This window comes from Phalacrocorax carbo, chromosome 1, assembly GCF_963921805.1.
Source record: "Phalacrocorax carbo chromosome 1, bPhaCar2.1, whole genome shotgun sequence".
Lineage (NCBI taxonomy): Eukaryota > Metazoa > Chordata > Aves > Suliformes > Phalacrocoracidae > Phalacrocorax > Phalacrocorax carbo.
Window position 1 is genome coordinate 89,486,471 of NC_087513.1, and position 17,690 is coordinate 89,504,160.

Genomic DNA, 17,690 nt, shown 5'->3' on the forward strand with positions numbered 1-17,690 from the left:
TGAAGTGTTTCCTCCCTGCTGGTCTGGTGCTGGGGCTCAGCCCTGTGGGATAGGTCATGCCTCCTCTCTGAGAGGGCAAGGAAAGGGGTTTCTCTTCCTACAGAAGGCAGCCAGCTACCCAGGCAGCGGGAGGACAGCCTGGCAAGATATCCAGGTCTAAGCGTCCTGTTGTCTATCTGCCCCGTTTGAAGTCTGTCCCTTGGCAGACAGGCAGGATGCGCTGCGGCACGCGATGGGTTTGGCCGCATGTCGTTACAGGGAGGGATCCCATGCGCTGACTTGACATCAACGGGCTGTGAGAAGCCCAGAATAAATTCAAGGAAGTTTTAAGTGTTTCATGAGCACTGAAGGTCCCTGAGAACAACCATCGGTCTAGTGGTGAGAGCTGTTTTCCCCCTTAGCCTGGGAGTGAGAGTAGGAGGCTGGGAGCTGACAGGCCAGACATCTCTGGCACCCTTCTGCAAATCATTTTTCCCTCAACCCATCAGCCAGCAAGCTGCAAAACAGGGATAATGATAATAATTATGGTGATAAACTGCACAATAGGAGTTATAATTGCTCAAGGTCCTTCACCAGGGCTCTCAGGTTTTTTTTCTTGTGCGTGAAATGATAACATCCAACATTTTTGAGGGAAAAAAAAAGAAGTCACCGTACCAACAGACAGAACCTGAATTGCTTTTGGCAGCGGTCGAGTCACAGTGTAGGCTTGATTTATCTGAAAAACGACTCTGTCAAAATAAAGGGGTGAGGTGGCGAGTTTGCAGAGGTCTGTGGGAGGGGATGAGGTTTCTCTGCCATGTGAGGGTGTGGAGCACAGTGAGTGGAGAAGGGAGGTAGGTTAAGGGAGTCCTTTGCCCTGTTTCCTGGCCAGTTTTCCTCCAAACCAAAATTACTCTGTCTTTGGACTGATTTTTGGTGAAAAGCTGCAATTTCCTGTTTTTCATTTGCTTGTTTATTTTTCACCCAGACCCATAGAGTTACATTTGATGCAGAGCAAGAGGGGGCAGTGAAGCCTTAGCAGAGTTAAGTTTGCCTCCCTAGGTGAAGCATGTGGCCGACCAGCATACCCAGTTGTGTGAAGAGGTTGAGTTTCTGGGATAAAAACTGTGGAGAAAGTGCAAGTGGCTGCTTTTATGGGCAGAGATATGGAAGTACTGAAGGTTAGTCTAGAAAGGTGTTGGTGGGGGTGACAAGACTCAGGACCTGAGGGCAGACCCATCCTGTTTCCTTTCTTGCTGCTACTGGGTCATTTCTGTTGCTTGTCTTTAAACCCTTTCATCGGTCAAGGGGAGCCTTTTTTGGGACCTGACTCAAAAGTATATAAACTTAGATGCCCAGGCAGCATCTGTTTATGCTTTCCAGGGAGATGGGGAGGAAGGAGCTGAAGGTTTCTCTCCTCCCCCCTCTCTTTAGTTTCCCAACTTTCTGCCCCCTTCTTGCACTTTGGTATCTCCAGCCTGCACCTCTGTAGAGGGAGGCAAATCCTGAAGGAACAGAGAAATGTTTGAGAGCAGGAAGGTGCCTTGTGATGAAGGACTCGATGAACAGAGGCAGAGATTTACTGGGGCAGCTTCTGGTCTCTCCTCCTCGCCAGCCCCTCCTCGGGCCTTTTCAGAGCTGAGCGTTGGTAGCACAGGAAGCTCCTGACCGCGCTGCGGGCTGCGGCTCAGCTCGCAGTGATTTCCTCTCAGGCAGTCCGTTATCTGTCGACTGTCAGGACAGGCTTTCCCTCTTCCTCCCCTCAGCCCCATCTCCGTCCCCCAACTCCTCTGTGTGCCTTCACTCAGCCTCTTGTGCGCGCACACACACACACACACGCACTTTACTGCCAAAAAACCGTCCTCCGCCCCCCTCCCCAGCTAACTTCCTTTCAGCATTTTTTTGAGCTGGATAATCCCAGGATTTGTAAAACGGGGGAGAGGAGAGAGGGAGCGAGCGGGAGTCAGGACAGGAAGCTGGTTTCTCATTCCTCTAACTGTCCGAAGGCAGGAGGAGGGGAAGGGGGGGAGCCAAAGAGGAGCCTTGTGCAGACTCTTCCCCTGTCCCTTTTCATTAGTCCGTTTGAACTTCCAGTCTCCTCTGAGAGCCGAAAGAAAGAAGACCAGACTGGGACGCTTTCTGCTGGAACTGGCGACAGCGTGGCTGACGAAACCCAGAAGGTGGCTGTGGAGGGTCCTGGGACCGTGCTGAGGGAAAGACGTCCTCCCCACCACTATCGCCTGCCCCCAACTTGCCAGGTCCGATGCGGGCACCCGTCCACCACCCACTTCCCTCTGATGAGAACCCTTCCGGGCTCGGGCTATGATCACTGCTGCTGCCAGCTGGGGAGCCTCCTCTAACTCTGACCTTCCTCTGCCACAGGAGCAGCCCAACATCTGGTGGGGATTAATGTTTACTTCTCCAGCTGGACGCTGTATGGGACCCCCGATGTTACTCCCTGGGAGTGGGTCACGGGCAGTTGTCTGAGAAGAGCAAGATTTTTGTCGCCCAGCGTGAGGCCGGGGGGAGGGGGGCAAGGCAGGAGGGGGGCGAACCTCTTTTGGGACTAACCTCATGAAGAACAAGGGAGCCAAGCAGAAACTCAAGAGGAAGGGAGCCGCGAGCGCGTTCGGCTGCGACCTGACGGAGTATCTGGAGAGCTCTGGGCAGGATGGTAAATGCCTTTTTATTCTCACTCTGGTAGTGGAGGAGCAGAGCGCGCGTCCCCCCCTTTTTTTACCAGTAGGACTGCAAACCGGACCTTTCCCAAGGCTGAGGGCTAGACAACCTGGAGCTGGTTTATCCCCGGGAAGTGGAGTCATTGCCCAGTTGCTCACAATGAATGAACAATCGGAAGATTGCTTGGTGACGCGTCTGCATGATCCTTGCATGAGTAGCACTGTGTGTGGGGAAAGGACTGGGCTAGGGCTCTTGGGCTGCTAAGTGTGGACAGAGGTGGCCAGCGGTACGTTGTGGTGCCCTCTCCCATTCACCTGGCCAAGGAAGGTGGTATCAGGCTTTTAGGGAGCTAGGGTCGGAAATCATAACTGTGCTTAGTGTTGCCTCCTCCCGGACTTGGAAATCCTCCTGAAGTCCATGAGACTAGAGCGTTGCGGGGCTGTAAGGAGGAACTGGGAATGTCACATCTGCCCCTCCTGGACTTCACTACAGTTCCCATATTGTCCTTCTGGATGGAGACAGGATAGACCCTGGGGCGTAGGGTGGAGTAGAGATGGGTGTGAGGTGTAGGGGGCAGCTGAGCTAATATTTTCACTATGCTGCCTGTTATCTTTCTCTCCTCTCCTTCTCCCCCTGACCTCCATGCCCCCAGATATCAGATGAGAATATGGTAGCTCAGACAGGAGGTAACTGCAATAAGATCAGAGGGTCCTGATCTTGAGATGGCCAGTCTTGGATAAGGGAAGGAGAACAATTTTTCTTAAAGAGAGTTGGATGACCAGAGAAGCAGTTGAGAATTTGGCATACAAAAAGACCTGCAGTTTAGCAAGAGGGGAAAATAAATACATGCCTATTACCATCCCTGATGTGAGCATTATGTTCCAGGTTTAGCATTATGTTCCAGTTTGAATTAACTAACTTTTACCACTGTCAGGCTACTCTGAGCACAAAAAAGCTTCAAGCAGCAATGTCAGCTTTGTACAGGGAGGGCTCTACAATCAGGTCTTTCATTTGCTGATGAGCATGGCTGATGAAGTACAGTGTGGAACTGCGCTGGCAGAGGGGTAGACTACATAACAGTAGTCCTTTCCGTTGCATAGTGAAGAGGGCAGTACACATATCACTAAGCTAAAATGTTTTATATGTGCATTTATTTAGGTATGGGGGAAAACCAGCCATTCAATGTCATTGTGAGTCATCCGTAACAATTACTGTATCTTTTAACTTATATAGCCGTTAACGGCAATTGAGTTGAAATAGCAAAAATAACAGGCTTAATGAAGAGGCACCACTTTGCCAGCTTGAAGTACAGACAGATTAATTCCATACAGTGCTAACATGAGCTGCTGCGGTGGAGGAACAATTTACAGCTGTTTACAGGAACACTGAAAAACAACACAGGGAAGGCAGGCACAGGGAGTATATTTGGTGGAAGGAGCAAGGGGAATTTTAAAGGGAGAAACATAGTTACTGCAGTTGAAATTAGGCCAGAACAGCAAAATTTATTACCCGAAATCCCATAGTTTTTTAAAATAGTTTTTTGGGCACAAGAAAGGAGGACATTGTCTCAAGTCTCATTTGTGGGATGGTTCACAGTTCCAACCTACTTATCTGTCCGTGCTGAGGAGCAGTGGGGGAGAATATGAAGTTCCTTTCCCTTTATGCAGTGCTGCTATTTGCTGAATAGCACATCCCATTGCCCAGTGCCGTGGGATCCAGAAATGAAAGACTCAATTGTTATAGGTTTATTGGGAAGGGTGTAAGTTAGGTTGGTACAATTCAATTCATTGGGACAGGGAGAGAAGAAGTGAGAGAATTAGAGATGCTACTTCTTATGCTGGTTGAGCTCTCAGGATCAATAGGAAAGTGACCAAGTATGCCAAAGTGATGTCTTGGGAAGAAATGAAGGTTCAGATGTCATCAGGACATCACAAACTTGCAACCTGTAACTGTGAAACAAAATTAGAAAATAATTTAGGGTAGGAAAGATGGTTGATTTGGGGATAGTTGAATTGTCCTGCTAAGAATTATTTCCAGTGACAAGCCAGTGCTCCTGCAAGCAGGGGCTTTGGTAGAGATGTAAAGCAATAGCTTTCTCTCTGCTTTAGATAGTACTATGTTTAACTGGTGGGATGCAGGGTCTGGTTGTTCCCTACATGGAAGCAATGAAGATGTGAGACTGTTCATGGTATCAGGAGTGATGAAGAAGGGGAGAGCACTTTGGTTGCTGTCCAGAAAATGTTTTGTTGTGGACCTTTGTGAAAGCAGATTTAAAAATGCACCCGAAACGATTAACTGGAAAAGAAGAAGAGGCTGTAGTGCAGGTGGGACACAAGTCAGACTGCTTGTGCTTTCATGCTCAGGTCTGCTTTAGACCATCATGCAGTGCTGCTTTGTGTGACTGGACCTGCACGCTCGCACAGGCGAGGAGAAGCGGAGACCTGCTTTACTGGCACTGGGGATGGCAAAGGGACCACAGGAGATGGCCAAGGCCAGTATAGACAGCTCAATTTGGCTTTTTTTTCCCTCTGGGTAAGTACACAGCCATTACAGTTAGGGGGTGCTGCGCTACTTGTGTGGTGTTTTGTGGAGGAGATGCACAACTTCACTCCCTACATGCCTGCGGTTGTTGAAGAGCAGCTTGTGCTTTCTGCAAGGACCTTAGTCCCTGCGTTGTTGCCAAATTCCAGTGGAGAGAATGATATTCTGCTTAAGGTATCAGCATTTCCTCTCCTGTCATTTAACTGTTTAATACCTTGTTATGGTCAACTTCAGATATGGCTGTGTTTCAGTGAAAGATGAAAAGATCCTGCTGTCTCCCTTACCAGACAGATGTACCTAAGGCTCTTTTATAAAGAGCTATATGACAGTGCAATAAAAGCTGCAGCAGAACTACAAAGTATTTAAGAGTGGTGTAGATGGAAAAACTTTAGCAGGTACAGTGGAGTAGCTCAGGAGACTAAGAATATGATGCAACGCCTTTAGCCCTAAGTTGATTCTTCAGATCTGACCCAGGTCAGTGGTCATAGATAGATGTTGCTGTCTGGTGGCTGGTTTGAAGGTCAGATGTGTTGAATTTACTGTATTTCAAGTAAGTTCCTGTCACTACTGCATTTGACCCTTCTTGGCCTTTTTCTGCTGGCAGTCTCTACACAGAGACTGGTCATGCTCCTTATGGGGGCAGACTGCTATCAGTGTTCCCAAGCATTTTAAATCATGACTCAGGACACAAAAATCATGAGATAAAATAAAAATCAGTGCTGGGTTCTTTTTCTGCTTTCTGTTTTCTGAAACTTGAGTGTGCATCTGAGTTACAATTTCAAGCCTTTCTACTGGCGAGAGGGCTACAAACTTGGGAAAAAATTAGATTTTCTTCCTTCCCACTAAAATTCTCAAACAATTACTTTAATAGCAGTGGATTTGAGGAAAAGCTCACATAAGACATAAAAGACTGGTGGCTGGCAATGCCAATGAGTAAAAGCTGTCTGATTTCACATAGTCCCTCTTCCATACACGGAGGCAAGTGATCTTTTGGAGTGTCATAGCTTCACTAGAAAGCAGTGTCAGGCTTTGGGCATAGATAGGCACTCATGCAGGAAGATGTTAGCACTCATTTCCCCTACTAGAACATTTTTCTGTGTCAAACTTTTTAAAAGTGTTGTACAGGTACAATGGAGCTAACAGATATTAGCCCTGAAGGATTACCATTAGAGCCATATTTTGGCCTCTCAATAACAAGCCTGCTTTCCAGAGGAAAGCACATAGTGCCTCTACAGAAGTCAATGGGATCTGCATGTCAGGCCCCCAGTTCCTGTAGTAACAACAGTATAATTTTCTGGTGACGGATGGGCCAGCAGAGAAGACAAGACACAAGGTTGTGCACAAATCTTAGCTGGGGCAGGGCAGTCTGAACTGCCTAAAAAAATGGTCACAAAGAGCAGTCTTGCTTCCGGTTGTATCACAGAAGTGTTACAAGGTGGGGCTGGAAAGGTCAAAGCTGTTAAAGTGAGAGGGACTAGGTCAAAATGGTGTTTAATATTCTCAGTACTTCTAACTGTGGGAGATTCAGATTGGGATTTCAGGTCCACAACCAGGTACAACTTCCATTTTTCAAAATGGAAGTAGACATAGCATCTATAAAAATCTGATTGTGCTGGCAAAAGATAATCCAGTCTTTTGCACAGGAACCACTACTGATTTAGACCTACCTTTGCACCATTTCCTTAGAGCCAGGTAGGAGAAAGGCTGAATTGTTTCCTTCATTTTTAGTATGATGGTGTCTAGATGTTGGGATAGGAGGTGCTACCAGGACTGCAAAAAGCCAAATCTCAGATTAGATGCCTTGTTCTCTGGGTGCAGATCAGCTTTGTGTGTCCTAGCTTCCCCTGTTTGCTGGAGAGTTAATTCTGCTGTTCCTGTACCCCTCTGTGGTTTCTTGCACATCTGTTGCTTGACTGATGTTGCCTGTTTGGGATGCAATGAGATCAGCTTTTCCCCTTAACCCCTTCCCACACTCCCCACAGCTCATCCTGAGCCTGTGGCACCCGAAGCACTTTCTATCTCTGTCTAATGCTGCTCATTGGCTTTGTTTGTTATTTGCTGTAGAAACAGAGCTGCTTCATTTGAGGAGCTTTGAAGCCACCAACCCCCTCGTGCTCTCTACTTCAGGCTCCTTCTTGCCAGGGCAGAGAGCAGGTCTGGCCAGCAGCACTCCCTGAGGCCAGGGAGGGAAAGGAAGCCGTTGTCTGCAAATGTAGCACAGGGAGATGTGTGAGGAAACCCTTACAAGACCCTGGACTGTAATACAGAGAAGGAGACAACAACATGGGTAGCTCATATGATATTCTTCTATGTTATGTGTTTATGCAATGACTGCTTTTGCCTTGTCACAACTGCATTTGAATGAAAGAGTAAGGAAAGTTTTCATTTAGTGTTAGTGGTCTCATAAAAACATGGGACCCCTGGCTTGCACTAACTCCCCAAGCAGGATCTTAACCACTTTTGAGAGCTGCAGTAGGTCAAGACTTTACTGTAGGATAGGTTGGTATCTAGTACAGTAGTACTATGTACTACTACTGTACTCTGTGTACTGTAGGATAGGCAGGCATTTCTGAGGGAAAACATTAACACTAATTCAGCAGTAGTATGCTTTGTACAAAGGAAAGGTGGCCTTGGATATTCTTGGATATTGGCTGTTTAGGTAAAGCCCCTTAGCATGCAACCTTCTGCCTGATTTTGACGCTAGGTGTTTCACTCTGAAGCTGCCTCGTCTGTGCTCAGATGGATGGGAGACCTGTCACTCAGCAAAAAAATGGTTTGCTTCGAGAACAGGCTCCCTTCTAGCCAGTCGTTAAACCTGCTACCCAGATGTGAAGCAGCTTTACTGGGTCATGTGGCTTTCCTTCCTCACACTTGTATGTGCGGCTGCATGTGTTTGTGGGATAAGAACATGCAGGGATGTGCGTGAGGATGCATGCAAGTAAGTGTGTACCATACAAAGATGCATTTGTGTCCACTTAGTATTTTTTTTTAAGCTGCTTTTCCTCTGTTGATATTTTGAAGTGAATGCATGTCCATGCTTTTGGGTAGGTGCTTTTGGTTAGTGATGCATGCAGGAAGTCCTGAGGGAACTGCTGAAGGATCATTCATGGCAATGTGGAGGAAAAAGACGAGGGCATTCTTTTTTAAATCCCCTTGGAAATGAGCCGCACACTCATTTAATCTGCTGCAGAAGAACGAAGAGCTGTGTTCGTCCCACTCTCAAAATTAGAAACTGTGGCACTGGGGATTTCTGTCTTACAAACTGATCAAGCTGAAAAGAAACCTTTTTCTCTTTTTGTGACCAGATTGCTTTCAATCCAGACCTCTTCCTTGACCTGCCTCATTCTGAAGCTATGCAAACACTTGTTTCCCTGCAAGGAAGGAAGCAGCAGGGGCTTGGAGGAGAGGAGGACAAGAACAGCCTCTTGGGCTGGCTTGAAATGCATTAGTCCTCTTTTTTTATCTGACTTTCTGCTACAGTCTGCTCTACATTTTCACACTGCTGATACACCAACCAGCAGAGGGTCTATCCCTGGCTGTAGTCATGCAGCCTGTGTGGATACTTAAGGCTGTGTCCCCTCATCTTTGTGATGGGAGAAAAAGGGACAGTCGGGCTGTGAAGTCTGGGGGCAAAAGAAAGGGGACTGTATTACTGTACAGTGGAGGAGAGCTGTGGCAGGGTGGTCCTGAGGGTTTACATCAATTGGCAGGTGGAGTAGCTGGGCTGGGACTGGGGAGAAGACAGCTCCATGGCCTTTCAGAGTCTGCCAAGGCCTGTCCAGCGGGCAGGGGAGTGAGAAACTCTGCTGCCAAAATGGATAGTGAGGGGGAAATCATTAATAACATAAAGGTTGCTTTTTCTCCACCTGCTTTCACAGGCGGAGCATCACTTTATGAGTCCCAGATATCAGCCTCTATGGCAACAAAGTGAGAGCAACAAGACACTGGGAACAACGGGAGCAGAAGCCATCTGTCTGCTTCTGTTACTCTGCTGTTCATCCTTGTTTTGGATGATGTTTGTGTTACTTCCTCAATCTGTTTCTGGTTCCTGGGAGCTGGTTTTTTGTGTCTCTGTGGCACAGTGTTACTGCAGTTAAACATTCATGTTGCAAGCTCAGCTCCTTGTTCTGTATTGACTTTCCATTGCTAGCGCTGCGTAATTAGCAGAGAGCTCTTCCATGCTGCCTCCTGCTTTACATTTCCCTTACCAAGCACTGCAGGAGGCACACGTGGCGTTTGCATGCACTAAGCCCCACTTTGATCCTGCCTTCTCCCCAACCCCTGTGAACAGCATGAATCACATGTCTTGCCTGCAGATTCTAGATTAGAAAATGTATTTTGATTTAGCAAATGTTTTCTCTTTGTTGGTAACAGCTGATTTCATCCAAACTTGGAAAACTAAGGACTAGGGACTTCACTGCCTGTGGTATCACAGCTCTCGAAGGTTCAAGGAAATAACTGGTGTGGATGAAATGCTGGCACTGCATTGGGTGGACGCACAGCATAGGCTGATGCAGACATGGTGAACAAGTAGTCTGGGAGAGCCCCAAACGTCTGCAGTGCTTGAAACCAAAGTTTTGGTCTAGGCCTGGTTCTAGTTTGGAGAGTTTGTGACAAAAACGAAATACTAGAAAGCTTGCATCTGTAACTTGGGCTTTGCGTATATGACGCAGTTCTATAGCAGCAACGTTTGCTGGCAGTCAAGGTTGTGCCAAAGATTTATGTTCCAGTGTTTCTCCTTTAACAGTAATAGGGGAAATGTAAACAGACTCTCAGTAATGGTATACCCAGCCCTACTCTGAAGGGTGTGGGTGGTTATCAGATTGACTGCCCACATCACGGCTTGGACTGGATCTCTGATCAGCACTGCATGCAGTTTTCCTAAGTGTGAAATACAAATGGAGTGTGATTAAAGGATGGAGAGCTACCAGCACCTGCCTCCAGTCCTGAACTGCCATCAGGGTGCCACTTGCACTTAGAGCTCTGAGATGGAAACCTACAGATACCTTATTACAATACAAAGGCTGCTAATTGGCTCCACTGCTGGTTGTTTTAAGGGCTACTAGTGTTGCTAGTTGCCTACTAGTGCCTGCTTTCCATACATTCCCAGAGCCTCAAGTCCCAGATGTCCTTTGATCATATGCCAGAGCCTCCACCTTCTCTACTGATAACTTCAATGAATGTGTTTTGCGTTGTCAACAACAAGAAAAAAAAATCTGTGGCATGTTTACAATGGACACAGAGAACAGTGTAACATAAATTGAATTTAGTGCTAAATTAAATAATGTGGGGCAACTGCGCTGACTGTATTATTAACTTTCATACTTAACTCAATAATGTAACCCTCTGTTTTCTATATTTACCTGAAACCACAAGCAGACTTTCTGGTCTTCTGCATCATTGTGATTACAGATATGAAAGTACTTAACATGGGCTCGAGACCTATCTTGTTGTCAGTTGTCTAGGCCCTTGCACATGATGAAGTTATAGACACCAATACTAAACTTCACCCTCACTCGAGTGCCAGATCAATGCTATCATTGTGGGTGAGAGTGAGTTCAGGCCCTAATGCTACAAGTCTCTTAGCACACACCACTTGAGTGGACAGGGAAGTCTCTCTCCTCTTCTGTCTCACCCTCCTGCCGTGAACACGGCCCTGCAGGTGGATTAAATTGCCCATTTTCAGCCAGGTGGATGCACTTTTGATCTTAACAGTGCACAAAAAGGATAGAGAAAACCCCATGTTTTTTGTACTTGCCTTCTGTTCCTCTGCCCCATCTGCTGTACTCTCATTTGGGAGCAGCAGCCTGGCCTGGGCTCAAACCAGTCTGCCTCCATCCTGATGCCAGCACCTGATGCTGTGTGTGACAGCCCCAGTTCCAAGCAACACTGGGTTGACTGGATGGCTGCTGAGACTTAGGTAATTTAATGTGCATATGGGATGAGTTACTTTAACAGCAGCAGAAAATGTTACAGAATCACAAAATTATTGATATGAGGAGGAGGGACCTCTTGAGATTATCTAGACCAACTCCCTGCTGAAGCAAGGTCAGCTAGAGCTGGTAGCCCAGGATGGTGCCAGCTGAGTTTTGAGTATCTCCACAGATGGAGACTCCACACCCTCTCTGGGCAGCCTTTGACTACTGTCAGAGTGAAAAAATATTTTGTTCAGATGGAATCTCATGTTTTTTAATTTGTGCCTCTTGACCTGTCAATGGGTACCACTGAGAAGATCCTGGCTCCCTTTTCGTCATCCCTTCCCATCAGCTATTTGTACAAATCGATAAGATCCCTCCTGATCCTTCTCTTATCCAGGCTGAACAGTCCCAGCTCTCTCAGCCTCTTGTTATATGAAAGATACTCCAGTCCCTTAATCGTTGCAGCCCTGAGCTGGGCTTGGTCCTGTAAGTCGGTGTCATTCCTGTACTGGGGAGCCTGGAGCTGGACACAGGATTCCAGGTGTGGGCTCACCAGTGTTAAGCAGAGAGGGAGGATCACATCACTCTGCCTGTTGGCAACACTCTTCCTAATTATTGTGATGTTCCTAGTGATTTGTACAGTTTCTATCAGAAATTTGCATTGGTCTCCCAGCCTGGGCTGGCAATTTCAGTCTATAAGTAATGTGCAATTGGGACAGCGTTAAGGATCCTTTCTGCTCTGGTTAATGGTGAAAATGAATTGTGTTTTCATAAAGGGCTGCTGTTCTTTAATGGTTATCACAGTCTTGCTGCTGGCTAGCTCGAACAGATTAATGTATGCTTTATATAATATGCTGATATGCTACATCTGATGAAAGCTTTGCAGAGCCTTGGCTTAATAGAAAGCCTACAAATGATGCTGTGAAGCACAACACTCTTCTCAGGTCTTGGCTGCACAGCCCCCCCAAAGGCACTGTGCACCGAACCTGGGGGCTTGTGGCCAGAATTCTTCCTATTGGGGCGGCTGTGTTACATGCCCTTCTCCAGCACGGGGACCGAGCAAGGGGAGTGGAAATGTGCATCCCCATGCAGGATTCTCAGCTGTGGCTGCTGCTTTCAGAAATATGCCCTGAGCAGCTGAGCTGGGTTCATAGCCATTTATCTCCAGCTCCTCTCTCTGCCCTCTTCTACGCCGAAGGCTCAGCTAACTAAATGCCTTTGGAAATGCTATTATCTCCTGTGCTCTCTGGGGCCAGGAGCAGCTTGAAGATTTATCATCTGGAACAGGAGGCTTTGTTTAATTCTGTAAAGCAAAGAAGAGTTAAAGAAAGAACAAAAGCTAAACCCCGAACCAAATGCAAAGCTCTCTTTACATCTCATGTCCTTTCTTTGCTTTCTCCCATCTGGGAATATGTGTGCATTTGGTTTACTAATGTGATTAAATACTGTCACATGGTGAAAGGGTTAGAGGAGATATACCTGCATCTCTAAAATAAGGATTGAACAAAGGGCCAGGAGACATTGCTGCTGTAACTGAGTTGTGTAATTTGTTTCCTACAGAGTGTTAGACAGCAGAACAGGTCAGATTCTCCAGTACAAACTTCATTTAAATGATACCACCGTGGTTTTCACCAAACACAGAGGCAGCATCGGTACTGCTTCTTTTTCTGAAAGGTGCTGACATGCTTGCAAACTTTCTCTGCATCTGGGATGTAGGGCTGAGAATCCGGGCTACGTCTATGCCTGATCTCACTGTCTATATTCACTAGCTCATCAAAAAAATACTGACTTAACAAACCAGAACACTAGGAGAAAAGGGAGGGGTTTGTTTATCTAGATCTGAATAGTTCAGTTGGGATATTTTTTATACTTTTAGTATTCTGTATTTTGCCATCTCAGCAGTGGATGTGACTGTCAGACCTGTTGCTGACAGGCAGCTTGGCAGCACAACAGGGCCAACCAGCGCCACGTGCAACTAGTGCTTGTTTTTCTATTCATCTCTCATTATGGTGCTGTGGGTAGTGATGGCACTCACACCTCAGGACCTGATCAGAGGTCTGATCAGGCAGGGTGAGCCTCCTTCTGGATCCCTTGCGTCTGCTCTGCAATTTGTGTGAAATAAATAAGCTGTCATCGGGACTGAATTGCTTTCTTTCCTTATGCAAAATCAGAGAGGGGAACAGGTTCACCATTTTGCTCTTTCTCTTTTTATCTTCCTAGTGTACTCCACTTGGTATTGCATTTTCCTTACCCTTGCTCTGGTCAGGTAGTTTCATATACACAAGAGGCTAAATGAGAACAAACTCTCTTGTGAGATTTATTGCATCTTCTGCTTCTAATCAAGCCAGAAGAACAGAGCAACAGACTTCCTTCTATAATCCTGTCCTTTCCCTACCAGTCCCGGCTGGAAACCAGAAGTACAACAAGGTAGAGGAATGCAGCAAAAAAAAAGCTAAAACAAATGTCCTGGAACCTCTAAAAGGAGTGTGGGGGTTTGGCTTGAGGCAACAGCTGAAGATTGCAAAAGGGGCATGGGGGATTCTCGCTTTTCTCAAGTGTTTTCAGTTCTTCTTACTTAGCATTTTGTTTTGTTTTGTTTTGTTTTCATTTTTTCCTCCCTCCTCCATTTCAATAACATTATTGCCAGGATGGCAGTATGCACATATTGCCAAAGTCAATACATCAAGCGTCTGTGCCTAAAGACAGGCTTAAGAGCGATAAATGGGAAGAGCTGGTTTTGATCTATTGAGTCCATTGTTCTTCCTTCCTGGCTCAGTAGTGAGTGCCAGTCTCATACTGCTGCCCAGGGTTTGCTGTGTAAAGCCACAAAGGGGATCTGAGTCAGGAAATTCAGTTCCAGATCCCAACAGCTTCGATTTCGGGTACCCAAGAACCTGGATGAGGAGTGACATCCTCCTGCATCCCCATTTCTAGATCAGCCAGGTGCAGGTGACCCTGTACCTGCTGTCCTCAGGGTGGCAGGCAGAGTGCGTTGTTGGAGGCAGCCCTATGGCACTGCTTGTAAACATGCTTCAGAGGTGGGGAAGGAACCAATGTAATAAATACAAAGAAGGGCTAGCAGCCCTAATTAGTCCTCATTTCTAGCCTGCTAAAATAACCATCTGTCACTTTGCTGCAATAATGAGATTTGAGAAGATTAACTGGATACTACTTAGGCCCCTAAACATGGCAGCTCTATAAGTGTGCCGCTGTTCAGCCTTAAGCTGTGCAGCAATTACACCCAAAGTGGGTTTATGTCTGGTTAGCACTTGCATGGGAGTTGCCCAAGAAAATCTGCTGCAGGACTGGGGTGGATGACTCAGAAGATGGCAAGTGTATCGTCTGTTCAGTCAAGTTGTTCACTTGGCATCGTTCAGGAAAATGTTGCCATTTGGGCATAGTGTAAAACAAGGGCCTCAATCCTTTTAAAAAAGTTCTGGTTTATCTTTTGTTTCTAGGGGATAGGGACTTTTTTATATACGTACATGCTGTGCTGCATCTTTCCCTTTCCAGAAATGATTTCAGCTAGAGCCACAATTTGTTTTTTTACTCACTGTCCTAAACTGTCTTGTAGCTTTGCTCTGCCCAGATCAACAGCTGCCACCTCCCAGCCTAGAGGTGGGTGGAGTAAGTCTTGTTTTTGCAGTTTGTGAAATATTTCAGGATGTAAGGCGCTTGTTAAATTACTGATGTTAGCTGTTGGGCATTAAAGACAGACATGAACTGTAGCTCTAGATCCTAAGGGCCTTGGAGGCTTAACCCTTATACTGGTTCCCTGCTTGGGATTTTTCATGCATCTCTTAATACAGATTTGAACTCACTGCAGGTTGGTGGAAGGATTTAGCAGATGGACAAAGGGTGACAGCAAGGCTTTTTGTTGCAACATTCTATACCTATGAAAAAAATTCAAGTGAGCATTGGTAGAAAAAGGGGAGAGAGACATGTGTGTTTTCTTTGGGAGAATGGGAAAAATCAGAAAAATGTGTTCCTGCCTCTTGACAGAGAATGTTTGCAGGTTATGAAAAGGTTTTGTATCGTTGTGCTTCAGGGGACAGTGCAGGTGCACCTGACATCAGTTATTGTGCTTAGGGAAAGATATTTTATCTTGTCAAGTGCCTTATTTCTATCCCTTTCCCCACTTCTGCCTCCTTGAAAAGAGGCTGATAGCAATGGTGCTACTTGCTTTACCCAATGGTGACCAGTGTGGAGGTTGGGACATTCGGTGCAGTCTTGTCCCTGCAGTGCCTTCAGCTCTTTGGCTGGGCTGCAGTGGTGAAAAGTGAGGCCTTGGCCAATGTAGGAGAAAGGAGAGAAGGCAGCAAACGTGGCACTGTGCGCCACTGAGATCTCCGGGCAGCTTCGGCGCTGCTTGCAAATTCAGAGAGAACTGACTGCAAATGAAAACCCAGGTATAGCAGGAAAATCCTCTCCTGCATTTGACGAGGGCGTCCATGTTTGTGTTTGAATGGGAAGTGTTCCCCTTCCCCACCCATTTTCCCCTCCCTGTGTTGGGGTGTTGTGGTTGCACACAAACCTACTGTTTATTATTGGGGAGAGGAAGGGGTGAGGGCCATCTCTGACCCTCTCCTTCCCTTGGCAGTTTGCATGTTAATTAGCTTGTCCCTACAAGACAAGCCCGCAGCCTGACAGAGCAGCAATTCAGTGGCCAAACAATGTCCAATTATCCCAGCCCGGAGAGCAAGAGGCCGGCCCCCAGCACGTGGGCTCTGCGTCCCTGGCCAGATGGCTCCTCGAACTCACTTGGACAGGCCAGTAATGCCGCTTGGGGGTTTTGACACATGTCAGCAGTTTCGGCTCAGCACTTTTGTGAGCTACCAGCGGCACGGTTGTCTGGAATATTGGGAGGAGCTCCACACGTACCCCAGGCAGTGCTGTCTACTCCATGCCCTATGCCAAAGCAGTGACCGATGGCTAAAAGGGATCGTGGGAGTTCACATGTGAAATAAGACTTTTGCATCCACAGTTTGGCTTCCTTTATTCCGTATCTGGTTTGGTGACCTGGCAGAGATGTAAGCAGCTTAAAAGCACACCTTCTGCTCTTCCCTTTAAATTCCTCTGTTTGTACACAAATGAAGGCTGAGTTCCTCAGATTGGAGTTTGAATTGCATAGAGCAAAGGAGGTGGTAGGAGTCACACCGGTGGCATGCCATGGGCTATGGAAATCTCTGCTCCTGCCTCTGCTTGACTCAGTGAGAGACCTTACGCTGCTCCTTTTTCCACATTCTACTTCCCTCAGTGGTTAAATGATACTGGTATCATCTTTTTTTTTTTTTTTTGTACAAAGTTCTCAGTATTATTTTTGCTTTTATTATTGTTATTAAATGTGAAGGGTCTCAGCTGTTTTCATCACCCAGTGCTGAAAAGTGGGCTCTTGCAGCTGTGGGGAGTGCCACATTGCATGACAGTCGGAGCAGAGAAGGATGGCACTCGCCCAGCTTGCCTGTCTCAGGCAGGCCCCATACCAAGAGCCTCAGAAGGAGATGTGAGGAACACCAGGTTGGCATTACATACCTAGAGAGGAAGGTTGCTAGCACTTCCTTCTGAGTTAGTGAGGCCTCTGCCTCGATACGTGATGTTTTAGCTTTGAAGAGAACATGTCAGCCGTTGACCAGCTGACCTCTGGGTCTAGGAAATGGAAAAACAATGCAACATGTATCTGAAAGAGCAGAAGAGATTACCCTAAACTGGAATTTGGCCAGGATGCTGTCCTTAGTTCTGCTAATGTTGCAAAAAAAAAAAAAACCCAAGAAAAAAAATAGAAAAGTGCTACCAAGACTTTCTGCAGGACTACAGTCTCCATTTTATAGTCCCTGTTTTAGAAGGGAGAATATGCAATAACACAGCTTTTCTTTGCACGCCATGGGACATGGTTCATTACTGGCCTATGGAAAGGATTGCCCCTTACAAGTCACTAGCAGCAATTTCAATTGATTCTGGTTTTGGGATGAGGCCCGCCTTAGGTTATTGATAGAAGCTAATTGTAATGCATCCAAAGAAACAGCTGGGAGGAAAGAAGTGTGGCAGAGAAATTAAAAAGGAGAGCAGAGGGAATGAATGGGGAAAGGGAATAAGGGCAAAGGTGGAGTGGAAAATGCATGTGAGGAAATCCCAATATGCTGAAAACAGAGGAAGGGAAGGTTGGAAAAACTGGTCTGAGAGCAAAACTGACCATATTGGAACAGTCTGGACCGTATGGGAGACTGCCAATGAATGGTAGAAGAAGGTGGGCTGTAAGTGGGAACAAAATTCAAAATCCTGGCAGTTTTGATATTAGGGTTAGAGCAGATGAAGAGATGCTTTTCTGGGTATAGCCAGCCAGAGGATAGACAGGAATAGTGTTCACCAGAAACAGTGGACAGTAAGGGACGATGCTCACAGTGCCAACAACTCTTGCTATCCAAAGCTCATCTTCCAGATTGTTACCCAAAACTGAGCCAGGGTGAGAGGTGAGGGAATTATTTCTGGCTTCTTTCAGCCCTTGAAATAAACTTGGTTTTGGAAAGCACAAGGAGATGCCATTGAGTTACTGCACTGGGAGTGATGCATTTTTTT

General features: G+C 46.5%; 1 protein-coding gene across 1 annotated transcript in view; it reads left to right on the forward strand.

Moving 5' to 3' along the window:
- Nucleotides 1-1,725: 1,725 nt before the first annotated feature.
- The window catches only part of ARHGAP31 (Rho GTPase activating protein 31), a 64,593-nt gene continuing 48,628 nt past the window's right edge, over nt 1,726-17,690 (forward strand). The window contains exon 1 of the mRNA XM_064466174.1: nt 1,726-2,653. Coding sequence (XP_064322244.1) covers nt 2,554-2,653 — 100 coding nt within the window. The 5' untranslated portion in view covers nt 1,726-2,553. The remainder of the gene's footprint in view (nt 2,654-17,690) is intronic.